Source organism: Dermacentor silvarum, chromosome 1 (genome assembly GCF_013339745.2).
Source record: "Dermacentor silvarum isolate Dsil-2018 chromosome 1, BIME_Dsil_1.4, whole genome shotgun sequence".
NCBI classification, from domain to species: domain Eukaryota; kingdom Metazoa; phylum Arthropoda; class Arachnida; order Ixodida; family Ixodidae; genus Dermacentor; species Dermacentor silvarum.
In genome coordinates, this window is record NC_051154.1 from 196,925,600 (window position 1) to 196,948,221 (window position 22,622).

The window sequence follows — 22,622 nt, forward strand, 5'->3', positions numbered from 1 at the left end:
GTAAAGGCTGACAGATGAAAAGCTGCTGTCTTGCTGTGTTTTAAGCAAAATCTAAAATGCATCCGATTCTCTCGACAGCAAGGTTTGGTTGTTGTGCCCAAAAGCAAGATTTGCTTCATGCACTGTTGCGGAGATATGGCCACTTCTATAGCCATCATGCAGTTGAACGAGAGCCACAAAGACTTAGAGGAAGCTCGTAGGGGTTCTGAGGGTATCACCTGCGCAGACGCAGAATTTCAAAGTTTTAATCTTCTTCTGGAAAGACTAGCCTACATTCTAGGCAAATTTCATGTTAACTGATTATCTGCAATAGTAATAAGAATGTGTATAAACTTTCAACTTTGTGATTTCCTTCTTTTTTTTTTTTGTCTTCGGCTGTTTTTACTGCTTGTGCACAAAAATTCTTGTACCACTTAATGTGACTCAATTTCAGCCAAATATAGGATGCACATCCACGATAATTTGTAGAATGCAAGTATCTAGGTTGTATTGTAATATGCAGCAATATACCAAACCAATCATAAATGTTTTCAATAACTACAACATTGAGATAAACAACTTTTAAAATTCTAATAGAATGACAAGAAAAGAAATTTCTAGCTTACTTTCAATAAATTGTCTATAAGATGCAATATAGACAATTTTATAACACAATCCTAGGCCTAATATGAAGCCCCAACGTTGCATAAGAGACCATACTTCCCCACTTTCTGGGAGCAGAGAAAAATACCCAGATAACATATTAAGAAACTAAAGACACATTCGAAAACAGTATATTATACACTATGTTTTGTATCAATTTCATCCAGTCCGCTTTATTATTAACGAAAATGGATCTCTGAGGTGCATGTCCTCTGAAATCGACCAAAAAAAAAAAAAAAAAGCCTCTGTAACAGCCTAACCGTGAAAGTATTAGCACAAGCAATTTGGAAACAATATGCCTAATAGGCATAAGATAAGGTTTGTGGTTTTCAGTTAAAATTAAAAAACACCAAAACCATAAAATCTTGGTATTTTAGAACAACTTAGAACAGGAACAAAGCACCAGGTACTATCGCGATGGAAAGAAACGCGAACAGCAGAGCGCGTGGCCGAAGCATAACTGAAGGTATAGTGCGCTGTCCTGTCATCACCATTGACAAGCGGGCACATCCGGTTTGATCGCGCTGTGCGGTGGTGTGCCCCCTATCCTGCGAAATTTTTGTTTCTGCTCTGCTTCTCTTTTATTTGAAAACGATGAAAGGTGACTCCCCAAAGTAATGATGATAGCGCAAACTGTACTATCGCGATAAAAAGAAACGCGAACCACGGAAAGCGTGGCTTTTGGCACAGTCAGCGCTAGTGCGAGGATATGGGTCCGACTCCCATATGCTATGGCTGTCACTTTTTTCAGTCGGCACCATCGTAGCGCTAGAATCTTGTTCTGGCACCGTGTGTGCGTTCCGAGTGTCAGATATGACTGGCAGATGATAAGCTTTCCTTGCCAATATTCCGTGCTAAAAGCCACGCTTTCCGCGTTTCGCGTTTCTTTTCATCGCGCTAGTACAGTTTGCGCTGTCATCATTACTGTGCCGTCACCTTTCATCGTTTTCAAATAAAAGAGAAGCAGAAACGAAGATATTGCAGGATAGGGGCGCACCATCGCACAGCGCGATCAAACTGGATGTGCCCACCTGTCAATGGTGATGACAGGACGGCGCGCACTATACCTTCAGTTATGCTTCGGCCACGCGCTCCGCTGTTCGCGTTTCTTTCCATGGTGATAGTACATAGTTAGGGATGCCATAATATTAAAGATTGTAACACTTGAGCAACTCCTTGATCTGGCAAAGGGTTGGTACTCATTTACGAATGCTTAAAGATTACATTTCTGCTTATTACATTACATGCTGGTTGCAATCAAGACATGAAAAACTATTGGGTTCCTTGGTTCATGTACGTGAGATGGCGCGAATACCCACCTCAACTTTTTAGTGCATTAAATAAAGCTCCAAGTACCAGTTGATCCTACTCTTTACAACAGTCAATGCGTTGACACATTTTAATGCAAAGCATTCTTTGGCTCATCCCAAGCACATTGCAGTAGGTAGGTTTCTGTGTCGCCTCGTTTCAATAAAAAAAAAATTCAAGTGTCTTATGATGGGATCAAACTTCGGACTCTAAGCACAGCAGCTCAATGCCCTAACCATTAGGCCACAATCACACGCACGTTCCTTTCATGGCAACACCAACTACGTAGCGCTTTGAGACAATTGGAGCGTGCGTCGCGTGACGTAGCACGAGCTAGAGCACATGCACACACGCCACTTCCCATTTGGCCACAGACAATTTTTACTGTTCTTCCCTAGCATCACGAGCGGAAACACGCCAGTTTCTTCAATTCTTGCTTCATGGCAGCTAACGCTTTGAGACGCTGTGTTACACTGCAGCACCTTCGGAATAGGCCCATGTTCCCCAATTCTTTGCTCGTAGCTTGCAACGCTACGAAGACAATGTGCGACATTGCACCATGTTTGGAATTGACCCAGGTGATAACAAAACAGGTGTCGCAATGTTTATTCCCATCAGCAAAAAAAAAAAGAACTACCATCATGCCGTCGCCATCGTCTTGCTTCTGTTGTCACACACAGCCTCACATAACCGCCTGCTTTGCATAAACACGTTGATTCATCTGGCAACTCTTCGAAGAACAGCAAACAGTGCTGGAGTTTAACACAGAAACTATGAACTATGAAAAGGCCAAACACAGTGTGTCTACAAAATTTCAAGACTGGCATCATCAGAAAATAATGCAGAAGAGAATTACCTTGACTGGCTGCTAACCTACAATATATACCCTCCTTGTTGTATACAGGTAATTGCACGGCTGTATAGTTTCTGTATTCCTTTTCTGGAAGTCCTCTTGTCTGATAGTGTTCAGTTCCTTCGTCACAGCCATTTGGATGTCCAAAACTGAATCAAAATGTTTTCCTTTCAACATCATTTTGACCTTTGGAAAGAAGAAATAGTCTGCTGGGGCCAGGTCAGGTGAGTAGAGCAGATGGTTGAAACATGTCACCTGTTTTTTGTTTGTTTTTTTTTTTTTGTTTTTTTTTTCGCTAAAAATGTCTGTCCTTCAATAGCTCTGTCGCACGGTGCATTGTCATGCAACAAGAGTCAGTCACCCGAATGAACCATTTCCTGACGAACCCCTTACTCTGCAGTAAGTGTGCTAAAATGTCTTTGTACATTGTAGCATTCATAGTTTGTCCTTCTGGAATGAATTCTTTATGCACAACACCTTGCCAGTCGAAAAACACCACTAGCATTGTCTTCTGGATGCGGAGTTTTTTTGGCCGTGGAGAATTCTTCCCCACCCATGCTGCTGATTGTCTCTTTGTGGCAGGATCATAAGCGTGGAAGAGTGATTCATCACCAGGTATGATTTTCTTAAACCATTCTGGCTCATTTTCAGCAAGTTGGACCCACTCCTGACACGAAGACACCCGGTCTTCTTTTTGCTCTGCTGTCAGACTGTGAGGTACAAATCTGGAACAAACCTTCCTCTTCTGTAGGTCTTGTTCCACGATCTTCTGAACATCCTTACCAATGTTCAGGTCTTCCTCAATCATCGTGAGGGACTGACAACGATTTTCAGCCACCTTTTGCCGTACTTATTCAACATTTTCGTCAGTTCAAATGGTTGCCGGACAGCTAGGTCTAAGGCCGTCCGTGACCGTCTCCCGACCCTCACGAAAACGACAATGCCATACAAAAATGTTCGCTCGAGAAAGAGCATCATTGTTGTAATCTGTTTGAATCATGTTTATGGTCTCCATGGCTGTTTTGCCAAGTTTTACACAAAACTTGATGGCTACTCTCTACTCCACTTTACTATCCATGGTGAACAAACAAAGCGCAGTTCACTGAAATCACTGTAACTCACAAAATGTGGAACATAAATTCGTGAATTCTTCACACAACGCACTCGGCACTAAAAGCTACATACAATAACCACTTGGTGGCTCCACCGATATCTTACAGTGTTGCCAGTCTTGAAATTTAGTAGACGCACTGTGTATATTATGTTGGGGTTAAAAAAGAAAAAAGTTAACCAAATTACCTCAGCCCTTGTCACTATATGGCAAGGACAGACGCGCAAACTACAAACTATTTAATTGTTTCAATGAACACATTTATATACATGGTTTATATACATGGTTTATATAAATGGTTTATATACATGTTTTTTAAACAAACCGCCGTTTTAAGCATTGAAGCACAAAAGTAACTGGAACACCCACATATTTTGTCACACACTTTGAGAATGAATATCTTGAAACTGGTGTCATCCTGAAAGTTTCAAGTGGATGCGCCTTGCAGACGCACTGGCTACACTTCATAAATTGCAATGAGTGCCGTGTCAAGTACATAATTAAAAAAGTTAATTAGTTAACTTTTGTTAATTAGTTCAATATGCATTTTCATTTCTTGTGCAAGTAATCCAAGCTCACTGACTAGAATTATGCTATCTGCCACAGAAGTTTTTTTTTCTTTTTTTTTTTGTCTACCTATGGGTGACTGACTATAGCTGCCACAGTAATTATAAACAACACTGTATTCTGCACATTCTACACTTCTGGGGACATGGAGACCTTTCTGCATTACAAGAATGAAGTGCTTAGACAGCAACTTCATTTGTTGAGAAATATGATTTGGTTCAGCAAGAGCATACTTGATCTACGACACAAAGATAGAGGTCAAAAACGATGTCGCAAATTGTTGTACCCCGAACGAGTCACGGTGATTTGGAATGCACATCACGTTTTTTGGCACACTGTTGAGCATCCAGAAAGAGCAATAACAGAAGGTGAGAGAGGTGGCCTGGAATAGATGGTGCTCGTTATTATGCCAGAAGATGAAAAACAAAAAAGATCGCCCTGCGAAACATATCAATGCGTTTCACTTTTATGTTAGTCCTCAAAGTGATGGAATAATCTAGCTGGATGCATGGCATACACAAAGGTGCAAGATTATTTTCTGCTTTACTTTAAGCGAATGAGTTCTGCACGAATTACAGATTTTTGGAAATGATGGGTCGTATTTAGAAAGCAAGCCTTGCTTGTGTCACAACATTAGATGTGGTCATGAACCGCCTAACATGTATGCAGATGAAGTGAAGCTAACTTCAGCAGTCACAAGTTGGCAGCTGTAGACAATAGTAGACATTTGAAAAATCCGTGCACCATGATGTCAGAAATTGATCATGTTTGGCTTAATCCTAAGTTGAAGAAAAACTGCGTAAACGCGACGAGATGTAATTTCACTTATAAAACCTTGATTATTAGACCATTTTGGAAATTATGGTTTTGAAGAAGTTTTTTGATGTAAGAAGGCAGGGGCTTTGAAAAAGGGGACCGCAATTCAGGCTTTCACATAAAATTTACATGTTTTAGAGATATTTTGATCACAATAACTGAATATATTTTGCAATCACATCATATATTTGCGACTTCTAACCCGCGCAGCCAACATATGTTTGTTGTCGCTTTTTAACAAGCAAGACAATAAAATTTATGTATTTTTTTGTCTAGTCCTATTACACCTGCAATTATGTTGAGTACACATCTTGCATATGTGTTTGTGAAATAAGGCTCCTTATGTATGGGTACTGTATCGACCAGGCATGTGCTCTACCAACCGAGTGTTTGTGCAATGCTTCTTTCGAGGACTTGTGATCTTTTTCACAGCACATAGGAAGAGAGATTATCGCAGAAATCAAAATTCACAAAATGCTTGTTTTAAAAGAATTATGCATATCCAATGCACATCTTGTTTTCTATGTGTAGTGAAGCTTTCATGAATCAAATGCTATAAATTTGCCCATTTCATTCTTGCGTCTTTGGTATAAAGGAAACTAAAGTGTGTGCAAGTGCTATCGTGCACCCGTGCTACGCAATGTGAAACACATGGCAATCATCTCAAAAGAGCTAGTTGGCATTGGCATAACAGAAGTATACAGGCTATTAATAGTGGTCTAATGGTTCGAGCATCAGGCTGCCGTGCTGGAGGACTGAGGTTCGATCCCATCATAGGGCAGTAATTCAGTTTTTTTTTAAGTGCGGTATGAGCTATCCGGCAAGACAGCAGCACCCAGTCACGGTCAGGAAAGCCTGGTAGTACTCGAAAAAAAGGTTTCACTTTAAAACAGTAGATATTAGAGAGAGTACACGCATAACACATTGCATAAATAACAGACAACAAACATGACCCTTGTGCAAAAAAAATTGCGCATTACATTATTTGTAATGTTGTTAAGGCTTCAAAAATATGGTTTTAGTAGTAAGCAATTAGAGAGAAAGCGTTTCATTTACAGGAATTAGAGGAATGGAATGGTTCGGCTCAGCCACTTCAGGAGTGGGAATGATTTAACTCTCACCATTCCGAGGAGTTAAAACGAGTGGAATTAATGGGGATTTCCACTTTCTGGAATGGAGTGGGAATGGAATGGAGGGTCCCACTCCGCAACTCTGCTGTGGAGGTGCAGGGGCTGTGCGAGGGTGGGTGCTAGAGAGCTAGGCTATGTACAAGCCACAAGGCAAGATGGTATAACTATGTAAAATCCCTTGAGCCAACAAAAACATTACTTCACCGTTTACTTAAAAAACCTTTTGCCTTTAAAAATTAAAGAACATCATCAATAGATACAAGTGCATTTCCCAATAAGGTCAAAGAGGGATGAAGTGGCTTAAGTGTTTTGCAAAGCTCATGAAAATATTTTTGTTTTATCTACTCAAGCAGCAGACACATTAATAAAATAAGTTCACGGTAAGGGGTTGTTGGCATCTATTACGCACCGGTTGTTCTTCACATCTAAATAAAAAATTGTGGGCAAGGTGTGTGTGCCCTATACGAACGTGACATACAATAACTTCCATAAAGCGTTTCTTGTGGTGAGACGTCTTCCTTTCCTTGAGTATAGGTTTGACAATTTGCAGTTCATTATTTTATTTTAAAGTCCCATTCCTTTTTCCACTTTGAGGTGACTGCAGTGCAGACTACTCATATGAAACCTTCTTTTTTGTTAGTCTTTCACGTGCTGCCCCTGATGCACATTTATCTGCTTTTTCAATTCCCAGGCTTTCCACATGGTTAGGAACCCAAAAGAGACAAATCACCTTACTGTGATTTTCAGATTTGCGTAGCATCCTCAAAATGTGACCCGAAAGAGGTTTGCACTCTGATATTGTATAGAGGGCCCTTTAGTCTACTTAGCAAATCCGTGTATACAACCGCCTTTATAATTTTTCCGTTACTATTTTCTCTAGAGCTACAAACAGGGCGTATACTTCAGCTGTAAAAACCGAAACAAACTGTGGCAATCTAACAGTTTTCCCAGTGTTCAGACATAACTGCACTTCCAACATGGTTTTCTGTCTTCGACCCGTCAGTGTAAAATTCAATGTAGTTCTAATTTTCTTAAAAGTCTAAAAAAATCTTGTAATATGTATTCATGTGGTGTTTATTTTTTCTTGTGATGTGCATGAGTAAACTCACAAAAATGTGCAATATGATACAATGGGGGTGGCAGTCTCTTTGGTCTTTCGGCAACAGAGCACGTCGTTCAGGACATCGTATTCTTGGCAGATTTTTTCGAAGCAAAGATCAAGTGGTCTTATAGAGTGTGGTTTGTTTACAAAGTGGTGTAATCTGTTCGTGGTGTGTGAAGCAAAGGTGTGGCATATATGGTTTTGGTAGTCCTCTAGTGTTTAAGACGCATGAAATTGTGAGAAAGGCTCTTTGGTGCAGCAAGCTGGGTTCACTGCTTTTGGTGTATAAACTCTCTACAGGCGAAGTTCTACACGCACCAGTTAGCAAGCATAATCCATCATTATGTGTGGGGTCCTGACATTTAAGGCAGGACTGCCTTGCTGACCTGTAAACTTGTGACTCGTTACCTATCTTTGTGTTATTTACAGGGCCGGAAGTGCTGCACCATCTTGCACCGAACCATCAAGCTGTGCCCACCTGCGACAAAACTCTAATTTCGAATGAAGTCGCTAAATTCTTCGGGATGTGCGTGTCCAGTGGCAACCACACAGTCATGTGTTGGCTAGCGTTTAGCCTTGGAAGCTAAGCCTAAGCAATCGATTTCAACATCGGCATCCTTTCAGTGTGGGGGTGTTTGGTGGCACATTGTATCTTGGCAGCAGGAAAATTAAAAGTGTTTTGTGCTATACAATCCATTACGAATGTTTTATATAATTCTTATGCATTTGCATAGTATGCAGCTAGTCCAACTAAAGATCATTTGAAGTTGTGCTCTTTTTATGGAGCAGTCGGGAAAGAAACCCATGCTCTCAGCTCAATGATAAGTAGTACGATCTGTTCAGTGTATAGCTGAGCAGTTTCGTTATACATTTTACGGCTCACTTGTGCGCCCGATTGTTAAATCTGCATTGGTTAGGGATGAGCACCATGTGTGCAACGTTTGAACATATTATGCACGTACACCACGTCTGGTTACCAGGATGTTAGTGAAGCATGCCGACAATCAACCTGCTAGATTTCGTTAAACTTCTTGACCAGAAATATCCAATGGGACTTCGGTTACCTTTTTTCTGCACAACCACACCACACAAAATCAGAATTTGGCACTGCAGATCGCAAGCTGAGGATGTGAAGTTTCAGTTTTAGTCAAATTTAGCGGCCAAATGGCAGTTATAAAGGTGGGAGAATATGCAAACGACAGAAATTGCATTCGCGGAAACCATGTTCACGGTACGACTTGCGCAAGATCGAGTCTGAAAATCTTAATAAACCATCATTTGGCATTCAAATTATTTGTCACCGTTTTCCACTGGCTTTAGGGGCTTGTGGCGGATGAGTGAATAAGCCTAAATAATCAAGCTTCCGAATGTCTGCCCAGGGCGCATCATTGGTAATTTTTCTAACATTATGGTGCACAAATGTTGTTCATAATAGTTGAAATGTTAGTTAATTTGTTTCTATAAAAAGAAAGTAACAGAAAGAGAATGCACAAGGACAATGTATCACTACACTCTTGAAAGCACTTCCGTCACACAGCAAGTGTCGTCTGTGTGTTACAACATGCTCCGTGTTGACGCGAGCTTTGCGGTCTGCGTTGGTCTCGATCTGTCTTTTCGCGAGCACCATGGTGTGCCCTTGCATTGTGGGCTGCAAACGTAGCGATCGGCGACATGTCAAGCTGCGACATTGTGTCCCTCTGCAAGGCAAACATGCGAGCGAAGTGGCTGCAGCGCTGGTTGTCAGTCAGTATCCAATCGGCACCAGCATCTACGCTTTTGCGGCCATCATAATACACCAAAGGATTACTATATACCACAATAGTGTTTCGCATGTCCGGTATTCGGGTAAACGCAAGCGCAAGCTGACTGCACCTGGGCGTTTTACGGGATGAGCGGAGGTGCAAACGTGAACGGCCTGGATGGTGCAGCCACCTGGTGGCACAGAGCTCAGCCAAACACAGAACTAATGTAGCAGTAATCAAGTGTATTCTACTTTGCTGCAGGTGTATATTTTTGGCAGGAGCGTAATCGTGAACACATTGTTTTTCTAGAGGTTTATAATGTTTTACACTTGGTTACAGCAATGCAGTTAAACCTGCTTATAACGAATCTCCATATAACGAATTCCTGGATATAACGAAGTTTTTCTATTCCCCGCCGTTACTCCATAGAAGCACATGTATTTGAGACCGCTACGTAACAAAGTGGCAGCGGGAGACCCCCTCGAAATAACGAATTTTCCCCGCCGACAACCTAGAGATTTGCGCCCCAACATTTGTCATTTTTGTGCGAGCAGCAACCGGAAGCAGCTTCTCCGCCGCGACGGAATGCGAAGCGGTGGCGGCGCGCTTGGCGCGCTCAAATTCACGGCGACTGTGAGGCGAGAGCGAGCGCACGTGTGCATGCGTGCGAGCGTGCGCGAGGCGGGCTTGCATCCCTCGACCCGGCAATCTTGCCGCCACAGGCGTGACTTTCCCCCTCCCTTCATTCAAACCTGATCCTGCCGCTTGCTGCAGCTGGCCTAGTTCGCCAAGCCGGCGCTCTCTTTTACCAGTTGATGTTGCCGCAGAAAAAAAAAACTTTTTTTTTTCAACATGCTGGCAGCACCACTCTTTAGTTACTGCGCAAGTCTCTGCGCTTCACTTCACTAACCTGACACTAGGTGACACTACAGGGCCGTTTATAGTCCGACGTGACGCGAGCGCGAGCGCACACGCTACGTCATGTTGGCAGCCAGCGTAACCGGCAGCTTCCGACGCGCCCCGATGGGCCCGGCGCCGAATTGGCTCCTTACCCATTTGCGCATTGGTCGCGCCGACTGCGCGAAGAAATAAAGGCGCCCATGCCGCTTCGCCGACGGTCGCAGACAGCCGCTCAAAGCGGCACGCGGGCTTGGGATCGTTCTGCGCATGCTCTGAAGATAACAGCCGACGGCGCGCGCGTTGGAGTATAGAGGAGATGGTGTTTCGGCAGGCACAGCGACCGGCGTGGTGTGACTGGCTGCAAACGACGCTGGCCCGCGCGCCAATAACATCGGACTATAAACGGGCCTTATACGACGTCATGACGCCATCGGTAAGCGGTAAGAATCGAGTAAATACGGTAAGCGTTTCTTTTTCGAATTTTCGTGCCGAACCTGCATATAATAAAATCCTCTTTATAACAAAGTTTTTCGGGAATTGGTCAATTTCGTTATAGCCATGTTTAACTGTATTAGCTATTTGTTTGGCTGGCTAAGCTCCATGCCACCAGGTGGCTGGAGCATGCAGACCGATCAGGCCACTAGTACAGTCTGCGCTGAAGCTCCTTATCACAGCAATATTAGCATGGAGAGGCTTTAGTTTACGCCTACACCCATCCGTCAAAACACCCAGCTCGCTTGCGGTTACCTGAATACCAGACACGCTCGGCGCTGCGACAGAGCGCTCGCAACGCATGCTGCTTGGATAGCTCTCGCGTGCGATCGACGGTCAGGCTGCGAGCAGAGAAGTTGGAGAGGCTTCGCGCGCTGGCTCCAAGAGAACCGGAAGTAGACGACACGACGTCACAACATGACGCAGAACCAGTGAAGGCCGAGCTTAGCCCCGATCGCTCGGCGAACGAGTTGAGGAGAAAAAGCATGGCTATGGAGGAGGGTAACTTGTAATCGTGCACAGCTCTCTTAATATGAGACGCTTCACACAAATTGTGGTGCGAATGTTTCACTGTAGCTTTACCCTACGCATCTACAAAATTTGTCTGAACCGTTTCAGGCACACTTTAATAAATGTTAATTAAACTTAAATATTATTCACAATGATCCCTTTTGGGGATTGCAGTATATATATTAAAAAAAAAAGCCCTTGACTAGCATTAACAAATTCCTATCAACATATAATTAGTGCTGTTCACGTAAAGCCCTCAGTTATTTTTTTTCTTGGCCACTCCTAGTTGGCAAATCCGGTATGTAACTGAATAGTGGTTTCCGAGAAACCTGTTTGGGTTTCCTTTGTCAGACACATGACAATTTTTTCCTTTCATGAACTTTCCCCCACCTCGCGGGCTTCTGCAGAACAGATGTGTTGTAACTTAATAGTGTTCAAAGTCAAATTTAGAACACTTTTTCTTGATCTGCCTGTATTTCACTCATGTTGAGCTTTACCAAGCTGCTCCAAAACGGATAATTCCTGCTCCAAACCTGCTCTAAAGTGACAAATTTGCTGCTCTCTGAGCTGCTCCAAAACTCCCTTGGCCACTTCCATCCCTCTATTTATCTTTAAAAAATTGAGCGCACAATATGATCATCCATACACTATGCACAAGCATAGATTAAATGACTATCAAATTCCCCAAACTTGCAACTATCAGGACCACCTTCTGGTTATAGCAGAATTTCAGTTTTGCAAGATCTATTAAAAATTTACACATACCTTCATCAATAGAAGCTCCTGCAATGTGATAAAACGTCAGTGCAGTGTCCACTTCTGTAATGTTGCTTAGGAAGTGGAAGAACTGGAGATAGTCTTCAAGACTGATACCCTGTGATTAGGTGTAAGGAAGCAAGCATGCGCATAATGTTAAACATCACTGCTAAAAAATTTTTTTAAAAATAAACCATGAAGAATTCTAGAAAATATTAATGTCACATATAAAATGAAAACAGATTGCACAATATTACTGTCATCCATACCACAGATGAGGATATGACCTCAATTTTGCTTTCTTGTAAATGAACCAAAATAAACTTAAAGTTTTTCAAATTCAAAGTATCATTTATTAACTATGTAAATCAGTAAAATCTATGTTCAAATCCAATGTTGCCGAGCAGAATGTGCAGGAAGACCTATGGGTATATGCTCAGATCCTAGCAACAATTCACTACAGCTCTTCACTTTTCATTACTTCATGTAGCAAAAAGCACAACAGTCTTAACTGCTGCATGTTGAGGGAGATACTCATATGGTTCCCGGTAAGCAACTGCGGCGACATGCTGTATCAATGTTTGCCACATCATGCCATCATTGAAACTTCATCAAGCGCATCATCACAGGGCATTTCCATCTAACACAATTGCGGAGCTGCCTTTCCTGAGCTCCCGGCGTGCTCGGTTTTGATATTGCCTGGATGGAATGCTGAAATGCAATGGTAAATATTTGAAATTATGTGCGATTTTCAAGATCTAAAAAAAATTAAAAGGGGGGGGGGGGGGGAGATGCACTGAAATGTGACTGCCTCCAAATTCACTATATAAACAAGTGCCCCCAAAGTTCTACTAAAACGTGAAAAAAATTTTGTTAGTTTTCTGAATCCCACATTATATTAGTGGCAAAGTATGTCTGCATCTCCTTACAACTCCTCTGCAAAACTGTAACGATCACTATGCTCATAGCCATTTCATAAAAAATCTCTATATAGTATAAAGAATCCAAGACCAGGACAAATTTTTCTTCAACTGCGAAGATTTCTTTCTGAGAAATCCATATGAGAAATCCATAGCTTTGTGCCACAGCCAGATGGATGACAATTTTTTCCCTTTCATGAACTTTCCTCCACTTTGCAGGCTGATTTGCCATAAAAAAAAAGAAAACACCGTGTATGTACATGTAGCAGATCCCCTTCTTTTGGTGTTTTTGCTGGTAATGATTTATATTGAACAAGCTTCTGAAGTGCATAGGTGTCTTTCTGACACACTGTATTTAACTAGATTTTGTTCTTGTACATTAACTATTTTTTAAATGTCTGAGGCTTATCCAAATGTACTATTCCAGTTGCATAAGAAAAACTGTCATCCACCCGAATGCAGCATGAAGCACTAAGGAAACCTATACAGGCTTCTCAGAAAGAAAGCTTTGCAGTTGAAGAAAAATTTGTCCTGTTCTGGAGATCGAACATGGGACCAACGCCTTTTTGGAGTGGTTGCTGAGGCGTAAGCAGGGGGGGTTGGGGGGGGGGGAGGTGGAGCTTGTAAGCGTTGCACGCAAGTCTAAATGAAGAAGTATCAAATGTTTGCCAGCTGTGGCAGCCGAATCATTGAATGAGAGGTAGCGGATAAAAAAAAGTGGGTGCAAAGAGTAGGAACATCTGGGCACTTCTCAAGGAAAATATTGGAAAGATATTTCCACACGAGGCTTGTTGCAGTTGGCTCCTTCTTGACAATATACAAGCCTATTTGGCCATGTCACTGAGACTGTTCCTAGCCATGTTTGAAATCCTTGGTCTCAATGATACATATCTCCCACCAACTTACTTATAATCTTTAATATGGACATGATTGTGGAAAATAAGTTCCACGAGTGCTGACACCAGAAAAACTGTTGGAGGCAAAAGGCGTCGCGCATCAGAAACAGGACACAAGAGGAAGAAAACAGACAATACACACGTTTGGCACTAACTTTCAACAACAAGTTTTTATTGCGGGATCACAGCATACATACATATCACTCTCTCGCCTGCAATAGAACACGTGCTTCGAGCAACCTGATAGCACATCTCACTACAGAATGGGAAAGAAGTGAAAAAAAAATAATAATAATCATGCCATACGCATAAATTCCACCTCTTTTCCCGATAATGAAATGGATGGTTTGCTGATACAAGACCCACCGAAGGTAGCGATGTGATATGCCTCCATAATGAGCCTGGTCATCTCGTTAAGGCTTTTTTCCTAGAATCGCCGTATCTTCAAAAATGGGCCGGCAAGGGCAATTCTTGCAGTGCTGTGCAAGAAAACCATCGGCTTGCTCTTTCTTCACATTACGACTATGCTCACGTAGCCTATCATTAAGGCATCGCCCGATCTGCCCGATGCGATTCTAAGAAAAAGCCTAAACGAGATGACCAGGCTCATTATTGAGGCAAATCACATCGCTACCTTCAGTGGGTCTTGTATCAGCAAATCATCCATTTCATTATCGGGAAAACAGGTGCAATTTATGCGTATGGCATGATTATTATTTTTTTTTTCCCTTCCTTCCCTTTCTGTAGCGAGATGTGCTATCAGGTTGCTCGGAGCACGTGTTCTATTGCAGGCGAGAGGGTGGTATATATGTATGCTGTGATGCCGCAATAAGAACTTGTTGTTGAAAGTTAGCGCCAAACGTGTGTGTTGTCTGTTTTCTTTCTCTAGTGTCCTGTTTCTGATGCGCTACGCCTTTTGCCTCCCATCATGTTACACCAACAAGCCCAACGTGCAACGTTAGAAAAACTGTGGTTGCACAAATCAAGCTGCTCCGAGCGAATTTTACACCTCTTATGAAAGGTGCATAATGTGTCTGATCATCATCATCATCATCAGCCTATATTTATGTCCACTGTAGGACAAAAGCGTCTCCCTGTGATCTCCAATTACCCCTGTCTTGCGCTAGCTGATTCCAACTTGCACCTGCGAATTTCCCAACTTCATCACTCCACCTAGTTTTCTGCCGTCTTCGACTGCGCTTCCCTTCTCTTGGTATCCATTCTGTAACCCTAATGGTCCACCGGTTATCCATCCTACGCATTACATGGCCTGCCCAGCTCCACTTTATCTGCGTCAACTACAATATCGGCTATCTCAGTTTGTTCTCTGATCCACACCGCTCTCTTCCAGTCTCTTAATGTTAGGCCTAATATTTTTCGTTCCATCGCTCTTTGTACGGTCCTTAACTTGTTCTCGAGCTTCTTTGTTAACCTCCAAAGTTTCTGCCCCATATGTTAGCACCGGTAGAGTGCAATGATTGTACACTTTTCTTTTCAACGACACTGGTTATCTCTCAGTCAGAATTTGGTAATGCCTGCCATATGCACTGCAGCCCAATTTTCTTCTTCTATAAATTTCTTTCTCATGATCAGAGTCCCCTGTGAGCAATTGACCTAGATAAACGTACTCCTTTACAGACTCTAGAGGCTGACTGGAGATCCTGAATTGCTGCCTTGCCAGGCTATTGAACATTACCTTTGTCTTCTGCATATTAATCTTCAACCCCACTCGTATACACTTTCTCAGTTAAGGTCCTCAATCATTTGTTGTAATTCGTCCCCATTGTTGCTGAATAGGACAATGTCATCTGCAAACCGAAGGTTGCTGAGATATTCGCCGTTGATTCTCACTCCTAAGCCTTCCCAGTCTAAGAGCTTGAATACTTCTAAGCATGCAGTGAATAGCATTGGAGAAATTGTGTCTCCTTGCCTGACCCCTTTCTTGATACGTAACTTTCTACTTTTCTTGTGGAGAACCAAGGCTGCTGTGCAATCCTTGTAGATATTTCCCAATATATTCACGTATGCATTATGTACTCCTTGGTTGCATAATGCCTCTATGACTGCTGGTATCTCTACTGAATCAAATGCTTTTTTCATAATCTATGAAAGCCATATAGAAAGGTTGATTGTATCCCGCAGATTTCTCTATTACCTGGTTCATGACATGGATATGATCCATTGTAGAATATCCCTTCCTGAAGCCAGCCTGTTCTCTTGGTTGGCAGAAGTCAAGTGTTGCCCTGATTCTATTTGAAATTACCTTGGTGAATATTTTATATAATACTGAAAGCAAGCTAATGGGTCTAAAATTCTTCGATTCTTTAACGTCTCCCTTCTTATGGATGAGTATAATGTTGGCGTTCTTCCAGCTTTCTGGTACACTTGAAGTCGTGAGGCATTGCGTATAAAGAGCCACAAGCTTTTCAAGTATGATATCTCCTCCATCCTTGATTAAATCAACTGTTATTCCATCTTCTCCAGCAGCTTTTCCCCTGGTCATGTCTTTCAAGGCCTTTCTAACTTCATTGCTAGTTATAGAAGGGGCCTGCTAGTTATAGAAGGGGCCCTGTTCATCACTACTTCGAATGAAAGTAGCTTGGCTGCTCTGGGTACTGTACAGCTCAGTATAGAATTCTTCCACTGCTTTTACTATGTCATCGAAATTGCTGATGATATTACCCTGCTTATCTTTCAGTGAATGTACACATTTTGCCTTGTCCAATGCCATATTTCTTCTCACTGATTTCATGCTGCATCCATATTTTACTGCTTCCTCAATCTTTTCCACGTTATCATTTCGGATATCCCTCACTTTCTTCTTGTTGATCAGTTTTGACAGTTCAGAGAATTCTATCTGATCTCTCGAGTTTGACACTTTCATGTTTTGCCATTTCTTTATTAGGTCCTTTGTTACTTGGGAGAGCTTACCTACTAGTTGCCTTGGTGCCTTACCTCCCACTTCAACTGCTGCTTCTGAGATCAACCTAGTTACGGTTTCATTCATTACCTCTATGTTGTCTTTATCTTCCTGTTCTAAAGCTGCATATTTGTTTGCAAGAACCAACCTGAATTAATTGGTCTGTTTTTACCCTTACTGCATCTAGGTTGGCCTGTTTCTTCATGACTAACTTTATTCTTTCTTTCTTCAAATTGAGAGATACAACCTTCATTCTATACCTCCTATTCAGCTTTATTACGACTGCTACCCTCTCATTATTGCTGTAGAATTCATCAATGTTGCCCGCTATGTCCTTATGGACTAGAAATCCTACTCCGAATTCTCTCCTATCTGGAAGACCTCTGTAGCAGAGGACGTGGCCGTTAGTCAGCACTGTATAAGCCTCACCAGTTCTCACCTCACTAAGGCCAATAATATCCCAGGCAATACCTGATAATTCTTCAAATAGCCCTGCAAAGCTAGCCTCACTCGATAGGGTGCGCGTGCTGAACGTTGCCAGGTTCAGTAAATTTCCATTGGCGCGCCTGTCCGGACCTAGAGATTCTTAGCACCCTCTGCCGCTTCGCAGGTCTGACCGCCGCCTTGGTCAGGTGCTCCGCAGCCGCTGGGGACTGAGGGCCATGGGTAAATTGTAGGAGTCATTTTTAGGGAGGTAGCGGCCGAATACTGCACCAGGGAGGCCATTATTAAAGGGCATCTCTCCAAGAAGGAAATTACATAATGTGGCTTATATTAACGGTACTGGTACTATTGGAACTCAAATGCTGCCACTGCTGTGCTTTCGCAGCCTTTCTCTCCTTGTTGTCACTCCTACAGTGCATTGTGTACACGAGAAGCAATGCCCACTATAGTCTGCCCATCATCGTGCTAAGCTTTTGTATTGGCATATGACCTTGAGATTGTCTACTGCAACACTCCACCACATCACCGATCTTGGGGGCAATAGGATTAGCTCAGCAGTATCACCCTTTACCACCAGATGGCACCACAGTGATGAGATTTCTCTGCTTTTTGTTGGAGCTTAGTCATGATTTATGAAGAAACTGTCCCATTAGCCGTTGTGAGTACCCTTTTGTAAGAGTATGGAAAAAAAAAAGTGGCAGGAGTTTTGACAAGTTGCAAGGGCAGGCAGCATTTCAAGCAACATCGTGGGCTCCCAGCTGCATGTACAATAAGTTATTTGTCTCAGAAGTTTATGGCAGTATTGCCTAGTGACTAATGTTCAAAAAGTAGTGCAGGGCCGCTTTAAGAAACAGTTGTAATCACTCATTGAAGCAACCAAAAGTCTGAATGGAAAAGAAGTGAGGCCACTTCGCATACTAGCTATGACAAAAATCTCCCTAAGTGCCTTGCACTTTTTTTTGTCCGCTCACTGTCCACCAACTTTAATGCCACACAGTGTAAGCCACATTTATCAGCATAATGACTGCGTTCATATAAAATTCGCCATAGCTTGAGTGCCTTTGCCTTACAATAATCAATAACGGCCGGTCTTAACATCCCAAAGCAACACCTATGCTAAGAGATGCCGTAAATCAACATGACTAACGAGCAAAAGTTAAATGGAAGATCACATACCTCTGACTGGCTCTTGAACTTTTTTTTTATACGTTTGATCATACGAGACTTCTTTTTGTCATTGAGGCCAGCGTAAGTCAACAGCAGGTCAGCAAAGTCCCACTCTCTGATCATGCCTTGTTCATCAGGCTCTTTGCGCATAAACTGAAAGTTGTTGCATAAAAATTCAATGGCACACCTGGCAAAACACTCCAGCTGTGCAGTGTGCCATCCATGCAGAGTACAGACATAAGCAGAAGGAAAGAAACTCTGTTGGCAAACGAAGCTAAAGATCTACATTCATTTTGTTAGAAGCTTTTATGAGCATTTTTTGCTTTAGACAGACTTTAGATGGAATATAACACTGAAAAAATGAGACATGAGTCTGCCTCTAGACCTAGACTATCAAGAACGACATTAAAAAACTTAGAATAGCTACTTTTTGGGCCTGCTGGTACACAGTGAACAAAGGAACCATTGAAAAGACACACTGATGAGTCAAAGAAGCATACAGGATGAGCATCGAAGCATGGTCGTAATAAATAGCCTGCACAAGAGCATGCAACATACAGTAACAATAACCATAGGCACATCTAGTTCATCAAAGTTAGATCATGCCCATTTTGATAAAATCACATAGGTGAGCTCAGTAGGTATAAGCTGTGATTCCAGAATGCTAATTTCTCATGGCTATCTGGACGCTACAAAAGATAAAAGGATGACATAAAGGTAATAGAAGATAGCATAGCAGGAAGAATTAAGCTTATGAGGCCATATGTATCTGAGGGAAAGCGAGTTACCATTCTGACCCAGAATGATAGAATCTATTAAAACAAATCCACAGAGCTGCGCACTTACCTCTAGGGTGAGGATTTCGGTCTGCAACTGCCGTTGAAAGTTCAAAAACTTTTCCACTGTGAGCTTTTTGTCAAGCTTGGGGCCAAAAAAGTAGTTGCAAAGAGCACTGCTCACTCCCCTGTAGATGCTGCCCGTTGTCTGGTGGTCCCTGTGCCGCATGCCAAAGCTAGTTTGGTGCCTGATTATTGTCTGCACCTGTGTTCAAGTACAACAAAACCATTATGCATGCTCTGGACACCAAGGAAGCTAGACAGTGTCATAGTTGCCAGGTAGCCCTTACCAGACAACAGCAGCTCCTGTGATAAATGTGCCCAATGATGAGCACAACACTCTATGGTGATGCATACTAGCATATGAGCATCATCATCACTTATATAGTAGACATTTTAGTGCATGGACACTTAAAATGCCAAAAACACCAAATTATGTGCCCTTCAAGTACTGCCCTGTGCTGATTAGCCTGTATACGAATGATTTGTGATATTAACTGACTACCACTTCCAGTTTCAGTGACTACCACTTCACGTGGCACATATTTTTAACTGATTGCATTTAACAGTGATGCAATTATTTTTGTTGTTGCTATGGTGCTTTTGTGTAATTCAGGCTTCGAAAAGAAAAAGCAAGAAGAATATATGTGAGACAGCACATTTGTGTCAATAAACCTTTGGCCCTTTAATTTACCATGCATTATACACACTATGCCACATTATGAAGATAAAATTAATATCAGAAGAGAATCTAAACCACAATGCTAGGAGGTAACAACAAAAATGTTGCCTTCCCCACGCTACAGCTTCCACCAGTTTCTTTTTCAGGCTAATGCAACAAGCAGTGCATGTATGCATGGGAGCCTCAGATTGCACACAGGTATACTTTAAGCAGCGGCTAACATCTCATTTTAAACTTGAAAATATAAACTGGAACTGTACCTGGGAGAAGATTAGTTTATTATATACAAGCTGTGGCGCCAAAAATTGTTTTGCACCCACAAGTACGTAGTGCATAGCCACACCTATTTTGTAAGGACATTGTTCCATGCCACAACAGGCAATTCCTTTGTTGCCCGAGCTGAGCTCTTTTTGTTATTAAAGTTAGCTTAGGCACACAAAACACATATTTTTCTGCACAGGATGACAAATATACAACAGAATGGATTTATGAGTAACTTTTGCGACATTTTGCATCTTGCTTACATTTTTCGAGCTGCACAGAAATAAAACTTTGCCGTACTATAACCCATACCCTTTCGTTTTTGGTTTCTGAATAACAGAACAACACCAATGGCCGGGTACGTTTTAGACTTGCTTTACTGCATCTGACAATTCATATTGATGCTTGACTATATGCATATAGCCTTTATCAAATGCTTACAGACCACACTAACTGTGACTGCATCAGTTACTGGGCCATGTATGGGGGCTCCTATTGCATTTACACTACTCCAAGGCTATGGAAGATGAAGACAAATGTTTTCTTAACTCTCTAGGATGTTACAGCACTATGTTTGCAATAAAAGCCTTACTGCTTGGCTTCACCAGCCATGAGCAGTATATGCTCTGGTTGGGTAGTGGGGCTTAAACTGCATGCTCTTGACTACCACGACAAATGGGCACACCAACTCTACAGTTTCTTTCTCGCCGATGTCAGGCACATGGCCTTTGCTGTGATTCTTCTCGCCACCTCAATTCTCAGAGGTTTTCAAGCACTTTGTTTACCCTCATACTCCTCCAAATAATTGACAAGTCGATAAAATGATGCCTATCAACACTGATCAAAAATGCATATGGAGCAGTAGCAATGAAACAACATCATGATGATGCACAGACAATACACCAGCTCTTCACACATCTGCAATGGAAAACAAAAACAATGGACTGCTGCACATAAAGCTTGCATCTGATCCAGCTAGCATTGACATGCTTAATCGAAAGTCTCGCACAATGTTTGCCATTATGTGAACTATAAGTTTTATCAATGTCTTCAAATATATGAGTACGAAAAAATAATGGAGCATTGATGCAACAATAATTTTGTTTTCTGTCTTGGCAAGAAATATGTGGTGCCTGATGCTTAGGTGCAAGTGTGGTTTTAACCAATCAGCCACTACAGGGGGTGTTCTCATTTCCCACATGCACGCACGCACGTGCGCACACACACACGCACACACACACACACATGCACACACACAGAGAGATTAAATCCATGTGGCATTGTTTTCCACCCATACAGCGGCGGTGTTACCTGTAATGAAAAAGGCTCATTGAACAATGCGGACCAAAAAATATGATTGAACTGCAAGATTTGAGCAAAAGCAAAGCAACGGTAAGCACACCATCATTAACATTGTGAGAATAAAAACAGATCAATGCATGTACGATATTACGCTGGCGTTCACAGACAGAATGTTGTTTATCATGCAGAAATGAATTAAGGTAAATAAATCTATCACGGTACAAGCACCTTGTGGCAGGTGCTAGCAGACGACAAGAGCTTCAAAGCTGCAGAAGGCATGGAGTGCATGCGAGGAAACCGGTGGTACATGCACATGCAGTGGCCATCACGTTGGACAATTCCGAGTGCCGCCATCTAGGAGAAGTCCCAATCTGCATGGCCTTATGACTTGATGAATGTCAGCCGAGTTCCTGTCTGTCTTTACTTAATGCCGTCACAAAAGGTTAGGTGAAAATCTGTTACGGTCATCATGCACAAGAAAAATACAGCACAATGACTACCTTTTCAAACTCATCATAGTCCACGTTGCCATCTCCATTCAGGTCAAACATCCGAAACGCAATCTCGAACTGACGCTTTGATGCTAAAAATAAACAAGTTTGCAGAATTAAAAATGTTATATTTGGAGTGCTTCTACCATGTGCTTGGCAAAATAAACATGCACAAAGAGAACACACTATGCAACTTGTGTACAAAGATATTCATGGCTGCAAGAGCCCACATGAACGCAGACAGCCAGACAGGCGTGAGGATAGGTGAGGCATAAACTCGTAAAGGCTCATGGGAAACGTCGTCTGCTCGGCGCTTCCGGTTCAACCGCTGACGGTTCCGGCACACGATTCTCCGTTCGCGGGGCCGGTCGCGCTTGCTCTCTGTGCACTTTCATCACAAGGTATCGCCCACGCTGCAAATATTAGGAGACCATGACTGTTGCTTCGATGACTGACCATTATATCTGAGCATAGGCAGTCATTTAAAATATTTTTTTCTAGCCGAATCGACCGAACACGTGAATTAGGTATGCGTGCTGTGACAGTCGCGGGTTTATCTTGAATGACGAATCGCACTTTCTTGTTCTCAAGTGAATTCTGTTCGTGCAATGACAGAACCCACCGCAGCTTTGCTGGCTTCCATCTGCACAGTAGTGGAATAGAGATCTGATTTTTTTTTTACTTATTACATCTAAGTTTCACTAGGCTGATTTGATCAAACATGCATGGTTTAGTAGTGGAGGCATTAGAGGCGGGCAGGCGGTTCCAATCCAT

The 22,622-nt window shown here is 42.3% G+C and overlaps 1 protein-coding gene across 2 annotated transcripts in view; it reads right to left on the reverse strand.

Annotated features, from left to right (window-relative positions):
* The window catches only part of LOC119436614 (calcium uptake protein 1 homolog, mitochondrial-like), a 50,031-nt gene that overhangs the window by 2,985 nt on the left and 24,424 nt on the right, over positions 1-22,622 (reverse strand). For both annotated transcript variants that reach the window (XM_037703528.2, XM_037703527.2), the window contains 4 exons: positions 21,858-21,940; positions 19,123-19,317; positions 18,286-18,429; positions 11,939-12,047 (listed from right to left, as the gene is read on the reverse strand). In XM_037703528.2, the coding sequence (XP_037559456.1) occupies positions 11,939-12,047; positions 18,286-18,429; positions 19,123-19,317; positions 21,858-21,940 (531 nt within the window). The remainder of the gene's footprint in view (positions 1-11,938; positions 12,048-18,285; positions 18,430-19,122; positions 19,318-21,857; positions 21,941-22,622) is intronic.